General features: G+C 35.4%; 1 protein-coding gene across 3 annotated transcripts; it reads left to right on the forward strand.

The window, feature by feature from the left end:
• Positions 1 to 1,182: 1,182 nt before the first annotated feature.
• atp1a1b (ATPase Na+/K+ transporting subunit alpha 1b) lies at positions 1,183 to 18,245 on the forward strand. 3 transcript variants are annotated; one of them, XM_067444211.1, is made up of 22 exons: positions 1,183 to 1,218; positions 7,239 to 7,352; positions 7,441 to 7,500; positions 7,588 to 7,791; positions 7,871 to 7,984; positions 8,301 to 8,435; positions 8,541 to 8,658; positions 11,563 to 11,831; positions 11,914 to 12,222; positions 12,475 to 12,609; positions 12,906 to 13,101; positions 13,180 to 13,355; positions 13,437 to 13,573; positions 13,660 to 13,810; positions 14,644 to 14,812; positions 14,884 to 15,038; positions 15,145 to 15,268; positions 16,039 to 16,184; positions 17,354 to 17,484; positions 17,592 to 17,693; positions 17,779 to 17,870; positions 18,004 to 18,245. In XM_067444211.1, exons 1-22 carry the CDS (start codon positions 1,198 to 1,200, stop codon positions 18,030 to 18,032), a joined length of 3,087 nt encoding a protein of 1,028 aa, XP_067300312.1. In that variant the 5' UTR covers positions 1,183 to 1,197; the 3' UTR covers positions 18,033 to 18,245. The 3 variants fall into 3 exon arrangements, with proteins under 3 accessions (XP_067300312.1, XP_067300313.1, XP_067300314.1); XM_067444212.1 differs by lacking the exon at positions 1,183 to 1,218 and adding an exon at positions 3,554 to 3,710; XM_067444213.1 differs by lacking the exons at positions 1,183 to 1,218; positions 7,239 to 7,352; positions 7,441 to 7,500; ... (4 more) ...; positions 11,563 to 11,831; positions 11,914 to 12,222 and having other exon boundaries at positions 12,510 to 12,638.
• The last annotated feature ends 588 nt before the right edge of the window (positions 18,246 to 18,833 follow it).

The raw sequence follows: 18,833 nt of genomic DNA on the forward strand, positions 1-18,833 counted from the left end.
CAGAAATATCATTAAATTAGTCTGTTCAACTTGTGTGATGTATTCCATTGCTTTTGAAGCCATATGATGTCTTTGTGTTATGAAAAGATCAACATTTAAGTCATTATTCACTGACATATATATGCTGTAAAGAACATGTCTTTAAGGGAATATATATTTTTTTATATTTAAAATATATTTTATCTACATTTTCAAATGGCAAAATATATTCTTCAAAGTTAAAGGCATTTGGGTAAATGGAAAATGTATTTTTAAAATATATGTTGGACAGCATAAATGTTCATATTATTAAAAGAAAAAGAAAAAAGAAAAAATATATCTGAATGATATAAGAGTGGAATAAGCATATAATTTATAGATTTAAATATAAGGGCAGCTTACAAGTACAACTAAGTAAATGAAATTATTTTTGTAAATATTATATTTTCTTAATGAATACTTGATCAAATATTAAAAAAAAGAAAAAAAAAGAATAATTGATATATATATATATATATATATATATATATATATATATATATATATATATATATATATATATATATATATATATATATATATGGTCTTTTTGCATATCTTTAGATATATTGAAATATATAAAAAATATGTCTAAATATGGTTTGGACTTGGAATATGATTCGCTGCTTTTAATAAAACATAATAATGAGCCAAATGCACCATAAAAGTGATCATACTCGATACTTACAACGCAAGAATAGTATTTATTTATTCTTATTTTTTTAGAACTTTATAGCTAGTAGTTACTAAACTGTATTAAAAAAAATTTATATGTGAATATTATTTTTGTATCTTTTTAATGCGGAGAAAACAATATGGGTTAAGAATGAAGGTAAATGAGTAAAACTTGAATTATCCATTTTGGGGGAACTATAACTTTCATGTGACAAATTTGGACCATCTGTTACATTCGATGCTAAGATACTTTCACATCTGTTGCATCTTTTTAGATCTGGAGACAGAGCTAACATCAAAAGGCTTCGAACGAAGATGTTCAGCATCAAGACAAGATTGAGTGGCACAGTCTGAGAGAGAGACAGACAGTGGTGACAGGTGCACTGATAGAGAGAAACGCATGGGGTGCAGAGGGAAGGAGCTAGAAAGGCTGGCGTGACAACGGGACTGACGTGAAGATGAACCGTCTGTCGCTGACACAGACATAGACTGACAGTTACAAATATGCAAAGACAGAAACTCAGGGTAAGTGAGGAGTAAGATAACTGGAGAATGACAGCAAAGTTGGTGCTTTGGGACACCCAGCCCATGTTGAAATGAGCCAAAGATATGTTTTTTGTTTAAATGCTTAGATTGTGAGCAGAAAATAATTTTTCATGAATTCTAGATGCCAAGTCTGTTATAGAAAAGTCTGAGATTACAATATGAACTCAGACATTCTTATTAGAATTTTCCAAGACCTATTCATTTTTATAACTCAACACTCTTAGTCAACGACTCATTTGTGAAATGTCTGATTTTTTCAATGTAAATCATTGTTCACTAACTTTGTTTAGCAACATTCTTCCAATTATCTTATTTTCTGTTCTGCATAAGTATTGGGAAAAGCCCAAATTTGAACTCCAGCCAATTAGTATATAATTTATAGTTGTAAAATATGGTATCCTGTGATAACCATCATGACCAGATTTTCCACTGTAAATTTAACCAGATATTTTTTTACAATGAACCTCTTACCAATACATTTCAACACTGACATTTCAGATCCAACACCATAGCCATTAGACATATTTACCCCATGCCTTGAGAAATCAGTTTTGTCAGTTTCCCATTGTGTATTAAATGCTAAATAGTTAGTTACACTTTATGCACATATCTGTTTTCCTTTGTAAATATGGATTTTATCAAACCTGATGTTTGATATGGCACGTTAATATGAAGTGCCATTCTGTTTGCTGTCATGGTCACATCCCCAATCATTAATTTCCTCATTGTCTAACAGGTTTTGTCACGTCATTATAAACAGGCATCAGTAAAGTGAACCACAGACAGAATGCCCACCAGCCCTAGCCCTCTTCTAAGACAGACGAAATGGCTTTTCCATCAACCATCAGGATCGTTACAGTGGCCATTGTATCTCAGTCCAGGGTTCGGATGGTGTTATCTAACACTGTCTATAGAGTGACACGTTTGTGTTTGTTAGGATCCATGAAAAGACCTGTTTAAAAAGGTGCGTGTGGTCTATATTCGGACCTCTATGGACGTCTGAAACGGGGAGATGGTTAATGCGAGCTGGACAGAGATCAAGAGAAACCGGAGATGGTCTTTGATATGTCCCAATGAGAGAAATGCCTTTAATGGATTTGTGATCAGATCAAAGGGGAGAATTACAATGCATTTGTCTAAGGGAGCATCTGTGTCCCTTTGGCATAAACAGATAAAACAGCAAACATAGGCTTGAGTGCTTGAGTGATATAACCCTTTGTAATCACAGGCTTACACATAAAATAAAAGCAATGCATCAAATGTAATTGGAAAATCCATTGAAGTAGCCTTGCTTCACACCATTCGCAGCTCTGTCTCTTGCACGTGACTGATATTTCTGGCGTTTAAGATGTTTGGTGACAGAAAAGTGTGGCTTAGCTATTACCACCAAAGCTTGTGCATAATAGGTCCTAAAACCTTATGTTGAAGCGTTCAGATTTACAGAGCAATGGATTTAAAATGCAGTAGTATTTAGACATAAGCTAACAATTATGATGTTGCATAATACAAATAATGTTATAGGACAACTTCAAATCTACACAGCAACACCTCTTTGCGCTGGATGGCTCCAGCTCAATGCTTTATTATCTTTTAGCCACTTGTAGGTTTCCTGGCGTTCTTGGTTTCCCACATTGTCATGGTTTCCTTACAAGCAGAGTAAAACATGCAAGGGAGGCAAAAGCAACCAATGGTGAAAATAATTTTTGATTTAATAAAAAAAAAAAATGATTTTAACAAAATAGTAATTAATTTAATAAAACCATATGATGATGAGGTAAGTGCTTATGTTTAAAATAACATCTATTTTATTCTATAAAATCTACACAGTTTTTGTTTGCCAATATCCCACACACAGACATTATTCCATGTGTTAATTTTTTTAAAGAACATATTTTTTGTTCATATTTTGATGTATTTATACTGTTAATTGTCTTGTACATTTTCTTATACTCCTGTTATTTAGATATATTTTTGTGCATTATAAGATTTTGACTGCACTGAATATAATTGTTTTGTTTGTTTTATAGATTTTTTTTTAAATATATGAATTATTTACAGTAGTATAAACATATTCTGTTCTATTTATTTTATTTCAGACATTATTATTAGCGTGGCTATATATATATATATATATATATATATATATATATATATATATATATATATATATATATATATATATATATATATATAATTTTTATTTTTATTTTTTTAAGTGCATTCAAATCTTAGATTTTACACTTCTGTCCTCTTGTGCACACACGAACAAACACACAGGCTACACACAGAGTTTGCTCTCTTCCTATTGGTTGTTCAGTTTCTACACAGACTTGTTATCGAGACTCGCATATGAGTTGAGCTGCAGCAGAGGCGCTGCTTATCTGATGCTCTGCTCCAAACATTTGAAAAGGGTTTTGAAAGTAAACATAAAGTAGCACAGTCGCCGCTCACAAGCAAAAATGGGAGTTGGGGTAAGTAAAATATGTTTTTTAATGATTTTTTTTATTTATTTTTTTTAAATACGCATTTTTTTTAAAAGCATATTTTACATTAATAGTTGTCAAAATGCGTATGACAGTTAAAATACGGATTATATTCAATATCTGAAGATCGCTGGTGACAAATAGGCAACAAGCTCTGTATAACTTACTTTACCACGGTTCGTTTTATCTATACGTTAACTTAAATGAAATATGACATAAAATACAGAATCTGAAATATTTCTTCTACTCAGTTTCCATTATCTAGTAGAGATGGTCTGATGAAAACTAAGTAGAATAAATATTTCAGGTTCTGTGCAGTTAATGTTGTTGGTTTGTGGAGTGGTTTATTCTTTCTTATTCTATAACTTCACTGAGTATTTCAGTTTGAAGTGGGAGTGTCGTAGGCTGTAGTATGACCTGTGGCGTGCATGCTCATTGTTGTTCATCGCTATTTCCAGCCTTATTAGCAATGGGCTACACAGTGAAAACTCATGATTTAAAACTGCGTATCAACTGCTTTGCAAAAAACGTTCTATTTCCCTGTAATTGTTCTTGCTCAATGCGACAGCTGCGTATGTTCTAACTTCCTAAATTCTAGTTAGTCACAAGTTGTTGTTTCTGCGTGTTTTCTCTCATCCCCTTAAGAATATGGTGTTATTTTTATATCTAGGTCAGCATACCAGAATGACCATAAAACTTTCTAATCCTTTTTAATAAGTATAGAGAAAATATGTCAACATGTAGATGCTTGCCTCCTAATGGCTGCACCTATTTTTACAGTGTTGACTCATATGTTCTTTCACTGTACAACCAAATACATTTTTGATTGGGTGTTAAGTGGGATTGTTTGCAAATGTTGAAACATTTTTTTCATTCTCACAACAGTTGCTCCTGTAACCTTGAAGGTGGCAAAATATGTTTGCCTGAGGCAACAATTGCTTTGAACTCTGGTTGACTGGACAGCTGAATAAAACATGAGCACAAGTCTTGTGCTGGTGTTTATCTGCTGCATATTTGTGAATGTGTGACTGACCCTCACAGATATTCGGGCTAAAATAATGATACTCCCACTTCTGCCTACCCATGTTCTCTTTTGGAAATGAAATGTACTGTGGGAAAGGTTTTGTTGTTTCCGCTTGTTTCTTTTCTTTGGATAGAGGCCAAGATGACATGGTCGCTTCAATGTCCCTAGTTGAGACTGGCTTTGTGCCACAGAACATTATTAGACTTGTTTGTTCCATGTAGTAGCAGATCATGTCAAGAGAAAGCTGATCCCTTCAAAATACATAAAATATCCTTGAGATCTCAGGAGGTTTGCAGTAATTTGAAAATGTTTTAGTAATCTGATAGTTGGGCTTGCCCTCATCTTCACCACATGAGATATGATGTAATAAGTGATGTATTCATTATATAGTTTGCAGTATATACTGGTTCCTTTAAAAAAAAAAAATCATTTATTATCAACCTTCGTATTCTCCTAAACTTCTGTGACTTCTGCAGAACTCAACAGGAGAAATCTGAAGATTGTTTTCTATCTTCTTTTTAACGCAGTTACAATGAACAAGACTCACCCAAGCTTTAAAAAGGATGTAAAAGCACCAGAAATATCACAAAAGTGGTCTGTTCACTTTCCAAGTCTACTGAAGGCATACAAATCACTCTTTTGAGCCAGATCTCTCCAGGGAATCTATTGGTCCAATTACAAGAATTAGTCTGAAGGATTTATCAACAAATCAAACTGATTTGGTTCTTTATTGCAATTCACTGATGCAATATTCTGGTAGCAGGTTAGAAGCCTTCTGGATTAGAATATTATTGTGAAAAACAGTGTACATGTTGATCTGTTTCTCACCTAAATATGTTGTTGACTTCTGGCAACTTGGAATGTAGCGCACAAGCTGTACGAACCACTTTTATGGTGTTTTTGAATACTTTTTAGAAGCTTAAAAATAGAAAGTGTTCACTGATAAGAACATTTTGTCCGATAACCGATAATTATTTATATTTTAAAGGCGCTAACCGATATATTGGCAGATAAATCTGAATCCAAATTTTTATATACTTTTTGAGACCTGATTACAAAACCAAAAATCTCAACATTAAAAGCCATGTCCCAAACAGAATTATAATGTTGTTTAGGGATGCACTGATACCGATACCGGTATCTGGTATCGGCCTCGATACCACATTTTCGAAAGTACTCGTACTCGTTAAAAGTCCCCCGATACCGGGGACGATACCATGGTCTGAGAAATGTCTAGGCTTGAGCGGCGTGTAAGGAGTTAATCACAGGTGCCGAGTGCCCGCCCCCAGGCCCGGCTACAGCTCAGAGCGGGGAGAAGGCGAGACGAGACAAGATACGTCAGCAGTGTGGAACTATTTCAAAGTGCATGAATACGACAAAACAAAGGCGGACTGCAAATTGTGCTCAGCGAAATTGTCCAGAGGAGGCTCAAAAGGTAGTGCATTTAGTACAAAGTAATGAGTACAAAGTGTTTACCCACGCTTCTAAACCAACACAACCCACACATCAGCAAACTCTTGCAAGACGAGAGAAAATGTCCAGAGACAATCCACGTGCTGTGAAAATAACACAGGCAATCATCGAGTGGCCCCGTGTCACTAATTAGCCCAACCTCCCAGTGGATAGACGAGAGTTTCACGCTGCAACCAGCCATATTACATGCGAAACAATTCCGCAGAATTTATATACTTTTATGAAAAAAATACTTGAGTTGCACTGTCACTGTTTAATTTTTTTTAAATAATTATTTATTCTGTAATATGTTGCATACAACATGCTTTTCATTTTAAATAAATGTTCTTAATTCCAAACTAGTCCCTTGTTTTTAAAGTAAAGCTGTTACCTGTAAATTTAAATCATGTTTTTTTTTAAGTACTCTGTATCGGTATCGGCGAGTACTGAAATGCAAGTACTCGTACTTGTACTCGTTTTCCAAAAAAGTGGTATCGGTGCATCCCTAATGTTGTTATTATAATTTTATGTAGCCTATAATATATGACAGAACTGTTCTGCACATGTTGGATGTAACTGTATTTTCCTTTTTGAAGTGATTTCAATCATATTTCAAGCAATTCAAAACCATAATGGCTACGAGTGCACATCTGAAGTGTCTCAGCTGAAGGAAATTATACAAATTTTATCTGCTTTAATATATCTGCAAATTGTTTGCATTGGACCGATAATAATACCATAAAAAAATAACATATATCGGCCGATATATCATGCATCCCTATTTGAAAAGGTTGAGAAAGCTTTGTAATTGCATGAAAAAGAGCAACCAGTGCAGTCTTCACAATATCTCCTTTTGTGTTCCACTGAAGAAAGAAAATCAGATGGGCCTGATATATAAGAGTTAGTAAATAATAGCAAAATTTTATATTTCATTTATTCCTTGGGTGAATTCTATCCTAAATTCTGCCACAAAATCGAAAGAATTGTCATAGCCAGGAACACCTAAAGTTATAATTTAATGTTTCAAATATCTATTTTAGGATGGACGGGACCAGTACGAGCTGGCGGCAACATCAGAACATGGAGGGAAGAAAAAGAACAAAATGAAGAAGAAGGAGAATGATATGGATGAGTTGAAAAAGGAAGTGGATTTGGTAAGTCTTTATTTACAATTTTGTTTCAGTATAATACACTCGATTATTTTTCCAAAGACTGAATCTTTCGGTATAACATTTATTTCAGGATGATCACAAACTGACTTTGGAAGAGCTCCACCGTAAGTATGGTACAGACTTGAGCAGAGTAAGTCCTCCAAGTGTTATTCTCGCTTTTATAAAATGACTCACTAGTAAACAGTAACTAACATAGTCTTCTCTGTGACTTCATCAGGGTCTTACTGGCGCCCGTGCGGCAGAGATTCTGATCCGTGATGGACCTAATGCCCTCACACCACCTCCAACTACCCCAGAATGGGTGAAGTTCTGTAAGCAGATGTTTGGAGGTTTCTCCATGCTATTGTGGACAGGTGCCGTTCTCTGCTTTCTTGCATATGGCATTCAGGCCGCAATGGAGGATGAGCCTGCCAATGACAATGTGAGAGGGAGTGCTGAAAAATATGTGTTCCTTTTTTGGATGTTTTATATCTAATACTGTCCCTCTTTGTGTAATGCAGCTGTATTTGGGAGTTGTGTTATCAGCTGTGGTGATCATCACGGGATGTTTCTCGTACTATCAAGATGCTAAGAGCTCAAAAATTATGGACTCTTTCAAGAATTTGGTTCCACAGGTACAAATCTCTTCCTAACTTTAGTACTATGGTAGTCAATGGTTTGGCAGGGGTATCTGCTTGGTTACAAACATTCTTCCAAATATCTTCCTTCGTGTACAACAGAACAAATAAATGTATACAGGTTTGGAGCAAATTGAGGGTGAGTAAATGATGAAAATTTTTAATTTTTCGGTGAACAATCCCTTTAAAATGACCATTTTTGTCTTTAAATTAATGAACTGGTCTACAAGCTTACATGAATTGCAGTTTTGTCTTCTTATGTGTTTTTGTTAAGATTATTTATATATTATATAGCTCTTTTTTTCTTTTCTAGCAAGCGTTGGTTGTCCGTGATGGTGAGAAGAAGCAAATTAACGCTGAAGAAGTGGTAGTTGGTGATCTGGTGGAAGTAAAAGGTGGTGACAGGATCCCTGCTGACCTGAGAATCGTAGCCTCTCATGGCTGCAAGGTTATTATGAGTCCACATTTCTTGATCAGTGTAGTGTGAACTTCATATTTCCTTTCTGGTGCAGTGGCTTTGTGTAAACGTAACTTTTAAATTGGATGTTTTAAGGTGGATAACTCCTCTCTGACTGGAGAATCAGAGCCTCAGACACGTTCCCCGGATTTCTCAAATGATAATCCTCTAGAGACCAGGAATATTGCTTTCTTCTCCACCAATTGTGTGGAAGGTATTTTATATTCTCATTCACTAGAGATGTTCAGTAAAGCGTTTTACTTCTATCCTCATTATTGTTAAGATTTAATTGTAAATAAAGTCATACACTTTGTTATATTTTTATATTGACACCTTTACTTTTATTGATAATAATAATTTGTTACATTTATATAGGTTATATAGGTTTTATAGGTATTTCTGGTTACTATATACCCTGAAATTATACTTTACAGCACTTTACATATAGAAAGGGGGAATCTCCTCAACCACCACCAATGTGCAGCATCCACCTGGATGATGCGACGGCAGACATATTGCGCCAGAAGTCATATTGAATCATTGACTTTATTATTACTCATTATACCATTGAGTGACTCTCTTTATGATGAGTCACTGACTTGATTCATTCAGAAATTAAACAAATGACTGACTTCATGAGCGAGTCATTAAAACATTTTCTTTTCTCATTCGATTAATTTAGAAACACCAGTGGTTAATTCTCCTGTGGTTTTATTTGGAGCTACTTTTTCTATCAAAGCAAAAATACACTAGTGATATTGTCTAAAATGTAATTTACTCAATATTAACCTCTTGTTTATTGAACTGTATTGTGCAGTATCACATATTTAAATGGTATCATATTATGTAAATATGAAATATTTTTCCAAACAGGTGGTACGGAAAGTATTCCCTAAATTGTTCTCTCTTTTTTATTATTGCAGCCATTTGCTAAAATCATTTAAGTATTTTTTTTTTCTCATTAATGTACACACAGTACTCCATATTGATAGAAAAACACAGAATTGTTGACATTTCTGACATTAAAAAATAAAAACTGAAATATCACATGGTCCTAAGTATTCAGACCCTTTGCTGTGACACTCATATATTTAACTCAGGTGCTGTCCATTTCTTCTGATCATCCTTGAGATGGTTTTACACCTTCATTTGATTCCAGCTGTGTTAGATTATACTGATTGGACTTGATTAGGAAAGTCACACACCTGTCTATATAAGACCCTACAGCTCACAGTGCATGTCAGAGCAAGTGAGAATCATGAGGTCAAAGGAACTGCCTGAAGATCTGGCCAAGGTTACACAAAAAAATTCTGCTGCATCGGAGAGTTATCGGGGGAGAAGAGCCTTGGTGAGAAAGGTAAAGAAGAAGCCCAAGATCACTGTGGATGAGCTCCAGAGATGCACTCAGGAGATAGGAAAAAGTCAACCATCACTGCAGCCCTCCACCAGTCAGGGCAAAATAAGATTCTCTAGTCTTATGAGACAAAGATAGAACTTTTTAGCCTTAATTCTAAGCAGTATGTATGGAGAAAAATATCACCTGTCCAATACAGTCCCAACAGTGAAGCATGGTGGTGGCAGCATCATGCTGTGGGGGTGTTTTTCAGCTGCAGGGACAGGACGACGTGTTGCAATCGTGGGAAAGATGAATGCGGCCAAGTACAGGGATATCCTGGATGAAAACCTTCTCCAGAGTACTCAAGACCCCAGACTGGGCGAAAAATTCACCTTCCAACAAGACAATGACCCCAAGCGCACAGCTAAAATAACAAAGTAGTGGCTTCACAATAATTCTGTGACTGTTCTTGAATGGCCCAGCCAGAGCCCTGACTTAAACCCAATTGAGCATCTCTGGAGAGAACTGAAAATGGCTGTCCACCAACGTTTACCGTCTAACCTGATAGAACTGGAGAGGATCTGCAAGGAGGAATGGCAGAGCATCCCCAAATCAAAAAAATAAAACTTGTGAAAAACTTGTTGCATCTTTCCTAAAAAGACTCATGGCTGTATTAGATCAAAAGGGTGCTTCTACTAAATACTGAGCAAAGGGGTCTGAATACTTAGGACCATGGGATATTTTCTTTTTTAATAAATCTGCAAAAATGTCAACAATTCTGTGTTTTTCTGTCAATATTGGGTGCTGTACATTAATGAGAAAACAAAATGAACAAAATACAAAACAACAAAATGATTTAAGCAAATGGCTACAATATAACAAAGAGTGAACATTTTAAGAGGGTCTGGATGCTTTCCGTACCCACTGTATACTACTGTTCAAATGTTTGAGGTTGGTATATAGATTTTTTTTTTTTTTTGAAAAACAAGTCATGCTCACCTAGGCTACATTTATTTGAGTAAATATACAGTAAAAACTGAACCCATACATTCATTTATCCTGCTTCTGTCACACTTTTGCGAGAACCAATCACAGGCCGGCTTATTCATCTGGCGTGCTATTGGCGGGTTCAACACAGTGATGGATTGAGAAGGATGGATCATGCCTGTTGATCACGCCTCTTGTGGTCTGATTGGTTAAAGGACTATACAATTGAATAAAAAGACATTTGAATTTTGCAGTCGAAAATACAGAGCCAGACCAATGTTCAGTCTTAAAAGATTGAGTTTGGTCTGGTGATACCCAGACAATGTAAAAACAGAAATATTGCGAAATATTATTACAGTTATATATAATTTATATATTTTATCATAGCTTTAAAAAATGTTTTTTATTTAAATATATTTTAAAATGTACATTTCAGCAGCTATTACTCCAGTTTTCAGTTTAACATGATCCTTCTGAAATCATTCTAATACTGTATGCTGATTTAAGAATTATCTAATTTGCTAATGTGCTAATGCTAAAAAAACATTTCTAGTTATTATCAATGTTGAAAATAGTTTTGCTGCTTAATATTTTTGTGGTAACCATGAAACTTCTTTTGATGACTGGAAAGCTCAAAAGAAATAGACATTTTTGTAACGTTATAAATGTCTTTAATGCCACTTTTGATCAATTTAATGTGTTTTTGCTGAATACAGTTTGAATTTATTAATTGTATTTTAAGCCTGATACTTTGGTGTCCTACTCTTCTCATACAGTACTTCACATTTGTGTTAGGTACTGCACGTGGTGTCGTCATCAGCACTGGAGACCGTACTGTAATGGGCCGAATTGCAACACTTGCATCTGGTTTGGAGGTTGGGCGCACGCCCATCTCCATTGAGATCGAACACTTCATCCACATCATCACAGGCGTGGCTGTCTTCCTGGGTCTTTCTTTCTTTATTCTGTCTCTAGTTCTTGGTTACTCCTGGTTGGAGGCTGTTATCTTTCTTATTGGCATCATTGTGGCCAATGTCCCTGAAGGTCTTCTTGCTACAGTCACGGTAAGTTAGTTCAAACTTATTTAGTTTGAAGGTTAAGCCCTTATATTTGTATGCCACCTACTCTCTGTTTCTCGTTCTTTAGGTTTGTCTCACCCTCACAGCTAAACGTATGGCTAAGAAGAACTGTTTGGTAAAGAACCTTGAAGCTGTTGAAACCCTGGGCTCAACCTCAACCATCTGCTCCGATAAAACTGGCACATTAACGCAGAATCGCATGACTGTAGCTCACATGTGGTTTGATAACCAGATCCATGAGGCTGACACCACAGAGAATCAGAGCGGGACCTCTTTTGACCGCAGCTCGGCCACCTGGGCCGCATTGGCGCGTGTTGCTGGTCTCTGCAACAGGGCTGTGTTTCTGGCAGAACAGACCAACGTGCCAATTCTAAAGGTTTGTTTCTGATGTGATGCACAGTTATGCTAATACTAACCTATGTCACAGGCTGTATAGGTCAGTGCACAAGTTATATAATAACTTTTGGTGGGTATATGTTTTTTTTTAAAGAAGCATATATGTATATTGCATAAAATAATTATAAAAAATAAAATGGATGGATAGATGGAATGATGGATGGATGGATGGATGGATGGATGGATGGATGTGATTGTAAATGAAATATATCACGTGTGTTTAAATGTTTAGAGAGATGTCGCTGGGGATGCGTCTGAATCTGCTCTGCTGAAATGCATTGAGCTTTGCTGTGGATCTGTGAAAGAAATGAGAGACAAGTACAGCAAAGCAGCGGAAATCCCTTTCAACTCTACAAACAAATATCAGGTGCTGGATTTAGGATCTACCATATCTAGGTATTGCAATAATATTGCAACAATATGGATTCTAATTTGTAATGCAGATAAATGCAACAAAAAATATTGGATCTGTGTTGAAATGTGGATTTGCAAAAACATTAAAGCCTTATTTCAAGCTTGGTAGGAACATGCGTTTGTGTGCTCTTTCTTCTAATTAATCACAAATTTGAATAAACATGTTCAATTGAAATCTGGAATTTTCACATAATATTAATAAAATAAATCTCATAATTATTTAAAATGATCTGATGCTTGTATTGGTAGCTGTCAGTGCACAAGAACCCAACTGGTGGCACAGAGTCTAAACACCTGCTGGTCATGAAAGGAGCCCCGGAGAGAATCCTGGAACGCTGTGCCACTATATTGATCCAAGGGAAGGAGCAGCCTTTGGATGATGAAATGAAAGAATCCTTCCAGAATGCTTATCTAGAGCTTGGGGGCCTTGGAGAAAGAGTTTTGGGTAAAAAAAAGAATAAAAAACTGCTTCTTCAAATAAAGGTTTTGAGTTCACCTTATCATTAACATTCTTCTTCGATAGGCTTCTGTCATTTTAACCTCCCTGATGACCAGTTTCCAGAAGGTTTCCAGTTTGATGCTGAGGATGTGAATTTCCCTACTGATAATCTGTGCTTTGTGGGTCTGATGTCAATGATTGACCCTCCACGTGCTGCTGTGCCTGATGCTGTAGGCAAATGCAGAAGTGCAGGAATCAAGGTAAAGCAGAGATGAAAATCCATTATATGTGCTGAATTTATTATATAATTTTTGCTTACAAATATATTTCTGAACTATTAGGTTATCATGGTAACCGGTGACCATCCAATCACCGCAAAAGCCATAGCAAAGGGTGTTGGGATTATTTCTGAGGGTAATGAGACTGTGGAAGACATTGCTGCTCGCTTGAATATACCTGTAAATGAGGTCAACCCCAGGTATCGCAGTGGGTTCTTTTAACTAAAAACTTTACTGGAACTTGCATTGACATAAATCCAATAACTCAGCGAATGTCTATTTTCAGAGATGCAAAGGCCTGTGTGGTTCATGGTGGAGACCTGAAGGACCTTACGGCTGAACAGCTAGATGATATTCTGAAGTACCACACAGAAATTGTGTTCGCCAGAACGTCACCACAGCAGAAACTGATTATTGTTGAGGGATGTCAGCGACAGGTAATGACTTCTGAAAATAATGGGTTGTGGACCTTTATACATCAATTAAACAGACAGTAAAAAACCCTTGTGAGGGGCCCCCTTTTTAAATAAAAAGACAACTAAGTTGTATTATGTTCAATGAAAATATTGGTCAATAAGTTTTTTTTTAATTTTTTTTTAAATAAATTAATATTTTTATTTAATCCTGAAACCAAGTTTAGGCAGCACTGATATCGCTGCAAAGGTATTTTGTAACATCTTTACCCCTAATCAAAGAACGAAAATGAACTTCGCTGTGAGTATATTGGGCCCTTTAGAATGATTTCTGAAGGATCATGTGACTCTGAAGACTGGAGTAATGGTTTACAGATTATTGGAGTAACAGTTACTTCAAATTGTAATCATATATATATATATATATATATATATATATATATATATATATATATATATATATAAATTATTTTTATTTTAGTTTTATTTTTATACCCACTAATAATATTTGATATACACCTGAAGAGAATTCAACAATTTATTTGTATAATCTTTTTATATATATAAAAATAACATTGCTGAAAAAAATTAAAGATTGTGGTGAGGAGAAACTGATTATAAATAAAATAATCGCATTTCAATTACAGTTAATCACAATTCATTTTATGATTAGTGTCTTTAGAAGCAGAATGAAAAATAAATAAAACAGTATTAATATCAACTTTGGGGTTAAGCATATTTAAATGATATCTTAACATTTTTCTAATTGATCCTAATATCCCAACAGAAGTTTTCAACCGACCCCTTAGAAAATTGCAATTTTTAGTTAATGTTAAAACATAATTTGTCTTCCAAAGGGAGCCATTGTGGCTGTAACAGGGGATGGTGTGAATGATTCTCCTGCACTGAAGAAGGCTGATATTGGTGTTGCTATGGGAATTGCTGGCTCCGACGTGTCCAAACAGGCTGCTGACATGATCCTGCTAGATGACAACTTTGCCTCAATCGTCACAGGTGTAGAAGAAGGTATGGGAAACCTCTATTCATATCTTCCCAATGTTGTGTGCTCTTTTATTAGTGTTTTCTCTCCAAACTAGGGCGTCTGATCTTTGACAACTTGAAGAAGTCCATTGCTTACACCCTGACCAGTAACATCCCGGAGATCACACCTTTCCTCTTCTTCATTATCGCCAACATCCCCTTGCCTCTAGGAACAGTTACCATTCTGTGTATTGACTTGGGAACAGACATGGTCAGTGCTAAACACACTGGATTATTTTTTTTGTCATACTGGCATTAAGTCTTTTCACCTCTACAAAAGATGACACTTCATTATTTTGTTTTGTTTTGTTTTCAAGGTCCCTGCTATTTCTCTGGCATATGAGGCTGCTGAGAGTGATATCATGAAGAGACAACCCAGAAACCCTAAAACAGACAAGTTGGTGAATGAAAGACTTATTAGCATTGCATATGGGCAGATAGGTAGGTACTAGCGGTTTTGTGGCTTTGTTTTAGTCACCTAATTGGTAGATAATGGTGGTAAACATGCTAAGATTGTGGGTTTGATTCCTGGAGATACTTATACATATCTCAAATGTAAAAACATCAGAATGCATACGCTAAAATATTCAAAAGTTTTGAAAGTTTGTTATTCTTTCCAAGGCTGCATTATATTTGATGAAAAATAGAGTAGAAAACTAATAGTGAAATATTACTACAATTTCAAATAACTGTATATTTTAATATATTTTAAAATGTAATTTATTCCTGTAATGGCAAAGGTATTTTTGTAACATTATAAATGTCTTTGTCAATTTTAATGCACATCAATATTGCATCCTTGCTGAATAAAAATATTGATTTCATTAATTAATTAATAAAAACACACACACACACACACACACACACACACACACACACACACACACACACACACACACACACACACACACACACACACACATATATATATATATATATATATATATATATATATACACACATTTTTTTTGTGATATTTATATTTATTTCAAGTTGTAGTTAATGTAAATAAACTTCTGTAAGGATCCAAGAAGATTGTCACTTTTACTGGTATTCGATCAGGTGCTAAATTAGCATGTTCCAATTTTTTGCTGACTAACATGCCACCATAAAAAAAGCTTCTCACAATCATTAGAATCATTATTCACAATTGTAATATTGCTTCACAATTAAAAAAGAATTGAAATGCAAGGTCTTGTCTGGTTCTGCAGGTATGATTCAGGCCTTGGCTGGGTTTTTTGCATACTTTGTCATTCTTGCTGAAAATGGATTTCTACCATCAAGACTACTAGGAATTCGTGTAGGTTGGGATGACAAGTATGTTAATGACCTGGAGGACAGTTACGGGCAACAGTGGGTAGGTACTATAAATTATGGCTATACCTGAAATCGCCCCCTATACCCTCATAGTGGCCATTATAGAGTGCATTCATTCTATCCCACATAACGAGTGTACAGCCGATGTCCACTCAACAGCTGTCCGAGTGAACTGTATTAGTGGACTAACATAGGAAATGTAGCAATTAAGGATTTACGAGGCGATTTCAGATTCACAGTTGTGAATTATGATTTGTAACATGCTAGTAAGGGGGAGGCGAGGGACATTCTCATTCTAGAGCAGGGGTTTTCAAAACCATTCCTGGAGCCTCCCCAGCACTGCACATTTTGGATATCTCCCTTATTGGACACACCCAGCTCAGCTCATGGAGTACTAAACTAATCAGCTGATGAGTTAATACACCTGTGTTAAATAAGACACTAATAAGGGAGACATCCAAAATGTGCAGTGCTGGGGAGGCTCCAGGAATGATTTGAAAACCCCTGTTCTAGAGAGAGCATATGATTGGATAAATGTTTGCGTCAATTTAAATGTATATTCTACCATTCAAAAGTTTGGGAAAATGTTTTTGAAAGAAGTCTCTTCTGCTTGCCAAGGATGTATTTATTTGATCAGAAACTTTTAATTTAATTTTCAGCAGCCATTACTCCCGTCTTTTTAAGCTGAAGTGTATATCTGCTAAAATGTAATGTAATCAACAGGGAGTACACTAGCATATAGTTTTATATAGCCCCAAAACCCTAATGTTTATTTCATGACGTTTTCTTAAAGCTGCTGTCCATAACTTTTTTGTGTTCAAGATTTACAAAAATGTTACAATGAGAATGTACAGCATTCATTTTCCAAACTATTTTTTTTTTTTTACCCCGAATCATTATGGTATATATGTGTATATATTGGGACTATTTCAGGCCGGTCTGGTAAGAACCGCTGCGGAGGAGCACAGTCCCTGCATGACTCGCCATAGACATAAACAGAGACAAGTAGCTCCGTCTACAGTGTTCTTTCGCAAGACGCATACAGTTCTGTTTATTAAAGGGTTAGTTCACCCAAAAATGAATTTTTTGCTGAATTCAATTTCATTTTTGGGTGAACTATCCATTAAACCACTAGGGCACAAAGTTACGGACCGCAGCTTTAATACTTTTAGATTTGTATTTTACCAACACAGTGTTATGTTTTCTCAGACATATGAACAGAGAAAGATTGTGGAGTTCACTTGCCACACAGCATTCTTCGCCAGCATTGTGATTGTGCAGTGGGCCGATCTGATTATCTGCAAGACCAGGCGTAATTCTGTTTTCCAGCAGGGAATGAAGTGAGTCTGGGAGAACAAATGAGCTCTGAATGGGCATAAGCCATGCTCTTGAAGAGATTTTCATTCATTTATTGTCTATTCACAAAATATTTGGTCTATAACTACAGGAACAAAATCCTGATCTTTGGATTGTTTGAGGAAACAGCACTAGCGGCTTTCTTGTCTTACTGCCCTGGCATGGATGTGGCTCTCAGGATGTACCCACTCAAGTAGGCTAAAATGTATTAGTATAAAACAAATATACAGATATTTCTTGCCTGCTTCTTTTGTTTATGTTCTGCACTCTATATACAGGCTCAGTTGGTGGTTCTGTGCATTCCCATACTCTCTTCTCATCTTTATTTATGATGAAATCAGAAAGCTCGTCCTTAGAAGGAACCCTGGAGGTAATCTGCACCCTTGTTCTGACCAATTGCACTGTATTGTAAATTGTCAGTTGTATTTAAATTAATACTAATGTATGTCTGAGTACTGTATGAATATACTGTAAAAATACATTATATTATTTTATCCTTGCAGGTTGGGTGGAAAGAGAGACATACTACTAGACCATCAAGTTAGCACTACTTTTGAGTTATCTGTGTGGCGTTACAGTAGTTTTTTGTTCTGAATTAACCTGTACATTTTAAAATATTTTTTATATAGAACAATTGTAGTTTTTGTAGCTGTTTTGTAATTGTAATGAGATACTACTGACACATGATAGACTTGAAAGTTTTTAATTGTGTAATTTGAATAAACTGTGTCAACTTCACTAAAAATGCGGTCTCGTTAAATAACTTCCTGCCTTGACAGTTAGATTTTTTGCAATATTTAATAATTGTAATATTTAGTTTGTTGTATATCAATATGGATACATATAGTAAATGTACCAGTGATGTTTTTGTGTAGGCAGCAAGTGATAACTTTGCAGGTCTGTACTGCATAGAAGAATTACACTTCTAAATGTATTCTTATTGAGTATTTCGCATTTATTTATTTAATTTCTAAATAAATATATTTAAATGTAAATATAAGTATCAATATCAGCATAGTGCCTAGTTTTAGGTTGCTTGTTATATAGTACTAGAATGTGTGTGGCATTTTTTTTTTTTTTTTTTTATTCAACTTGCTCACTGAATGGTTCAAGATGGCTAAGAGCCTAGTAACCCAGAAGAATAGAATCATGTTGGCATGGATACACAGCAGTAGCCCTAAACTTTTTCATTCAGAATTTAAGGAACAGAATGTGCCTGTATTTTCTCGCAGTCTTTCATTCATTCATTCATTCATTCATCAGTGGAATGTTAAACCACTTTTTGTTATTCTGCAATGGTGTTATCGGGCTGATTTAGCTTAACACACAAGCT

This window comes from Pseudorasbora parva, chromosome 5 (genome assembly GCF_024679245.1).
Source record: "Pseudorasbora parva isolate DD20220531a chromosome 5, ASM2467924v1, whole genome shotgun sequence".
Lineage (NCBI taxonomy): Eukaryota > Metazoa > Chordata > Actinopteri > Cypriniformes > Gobionidae > Pseudorasbora > Pseudorasbora parva.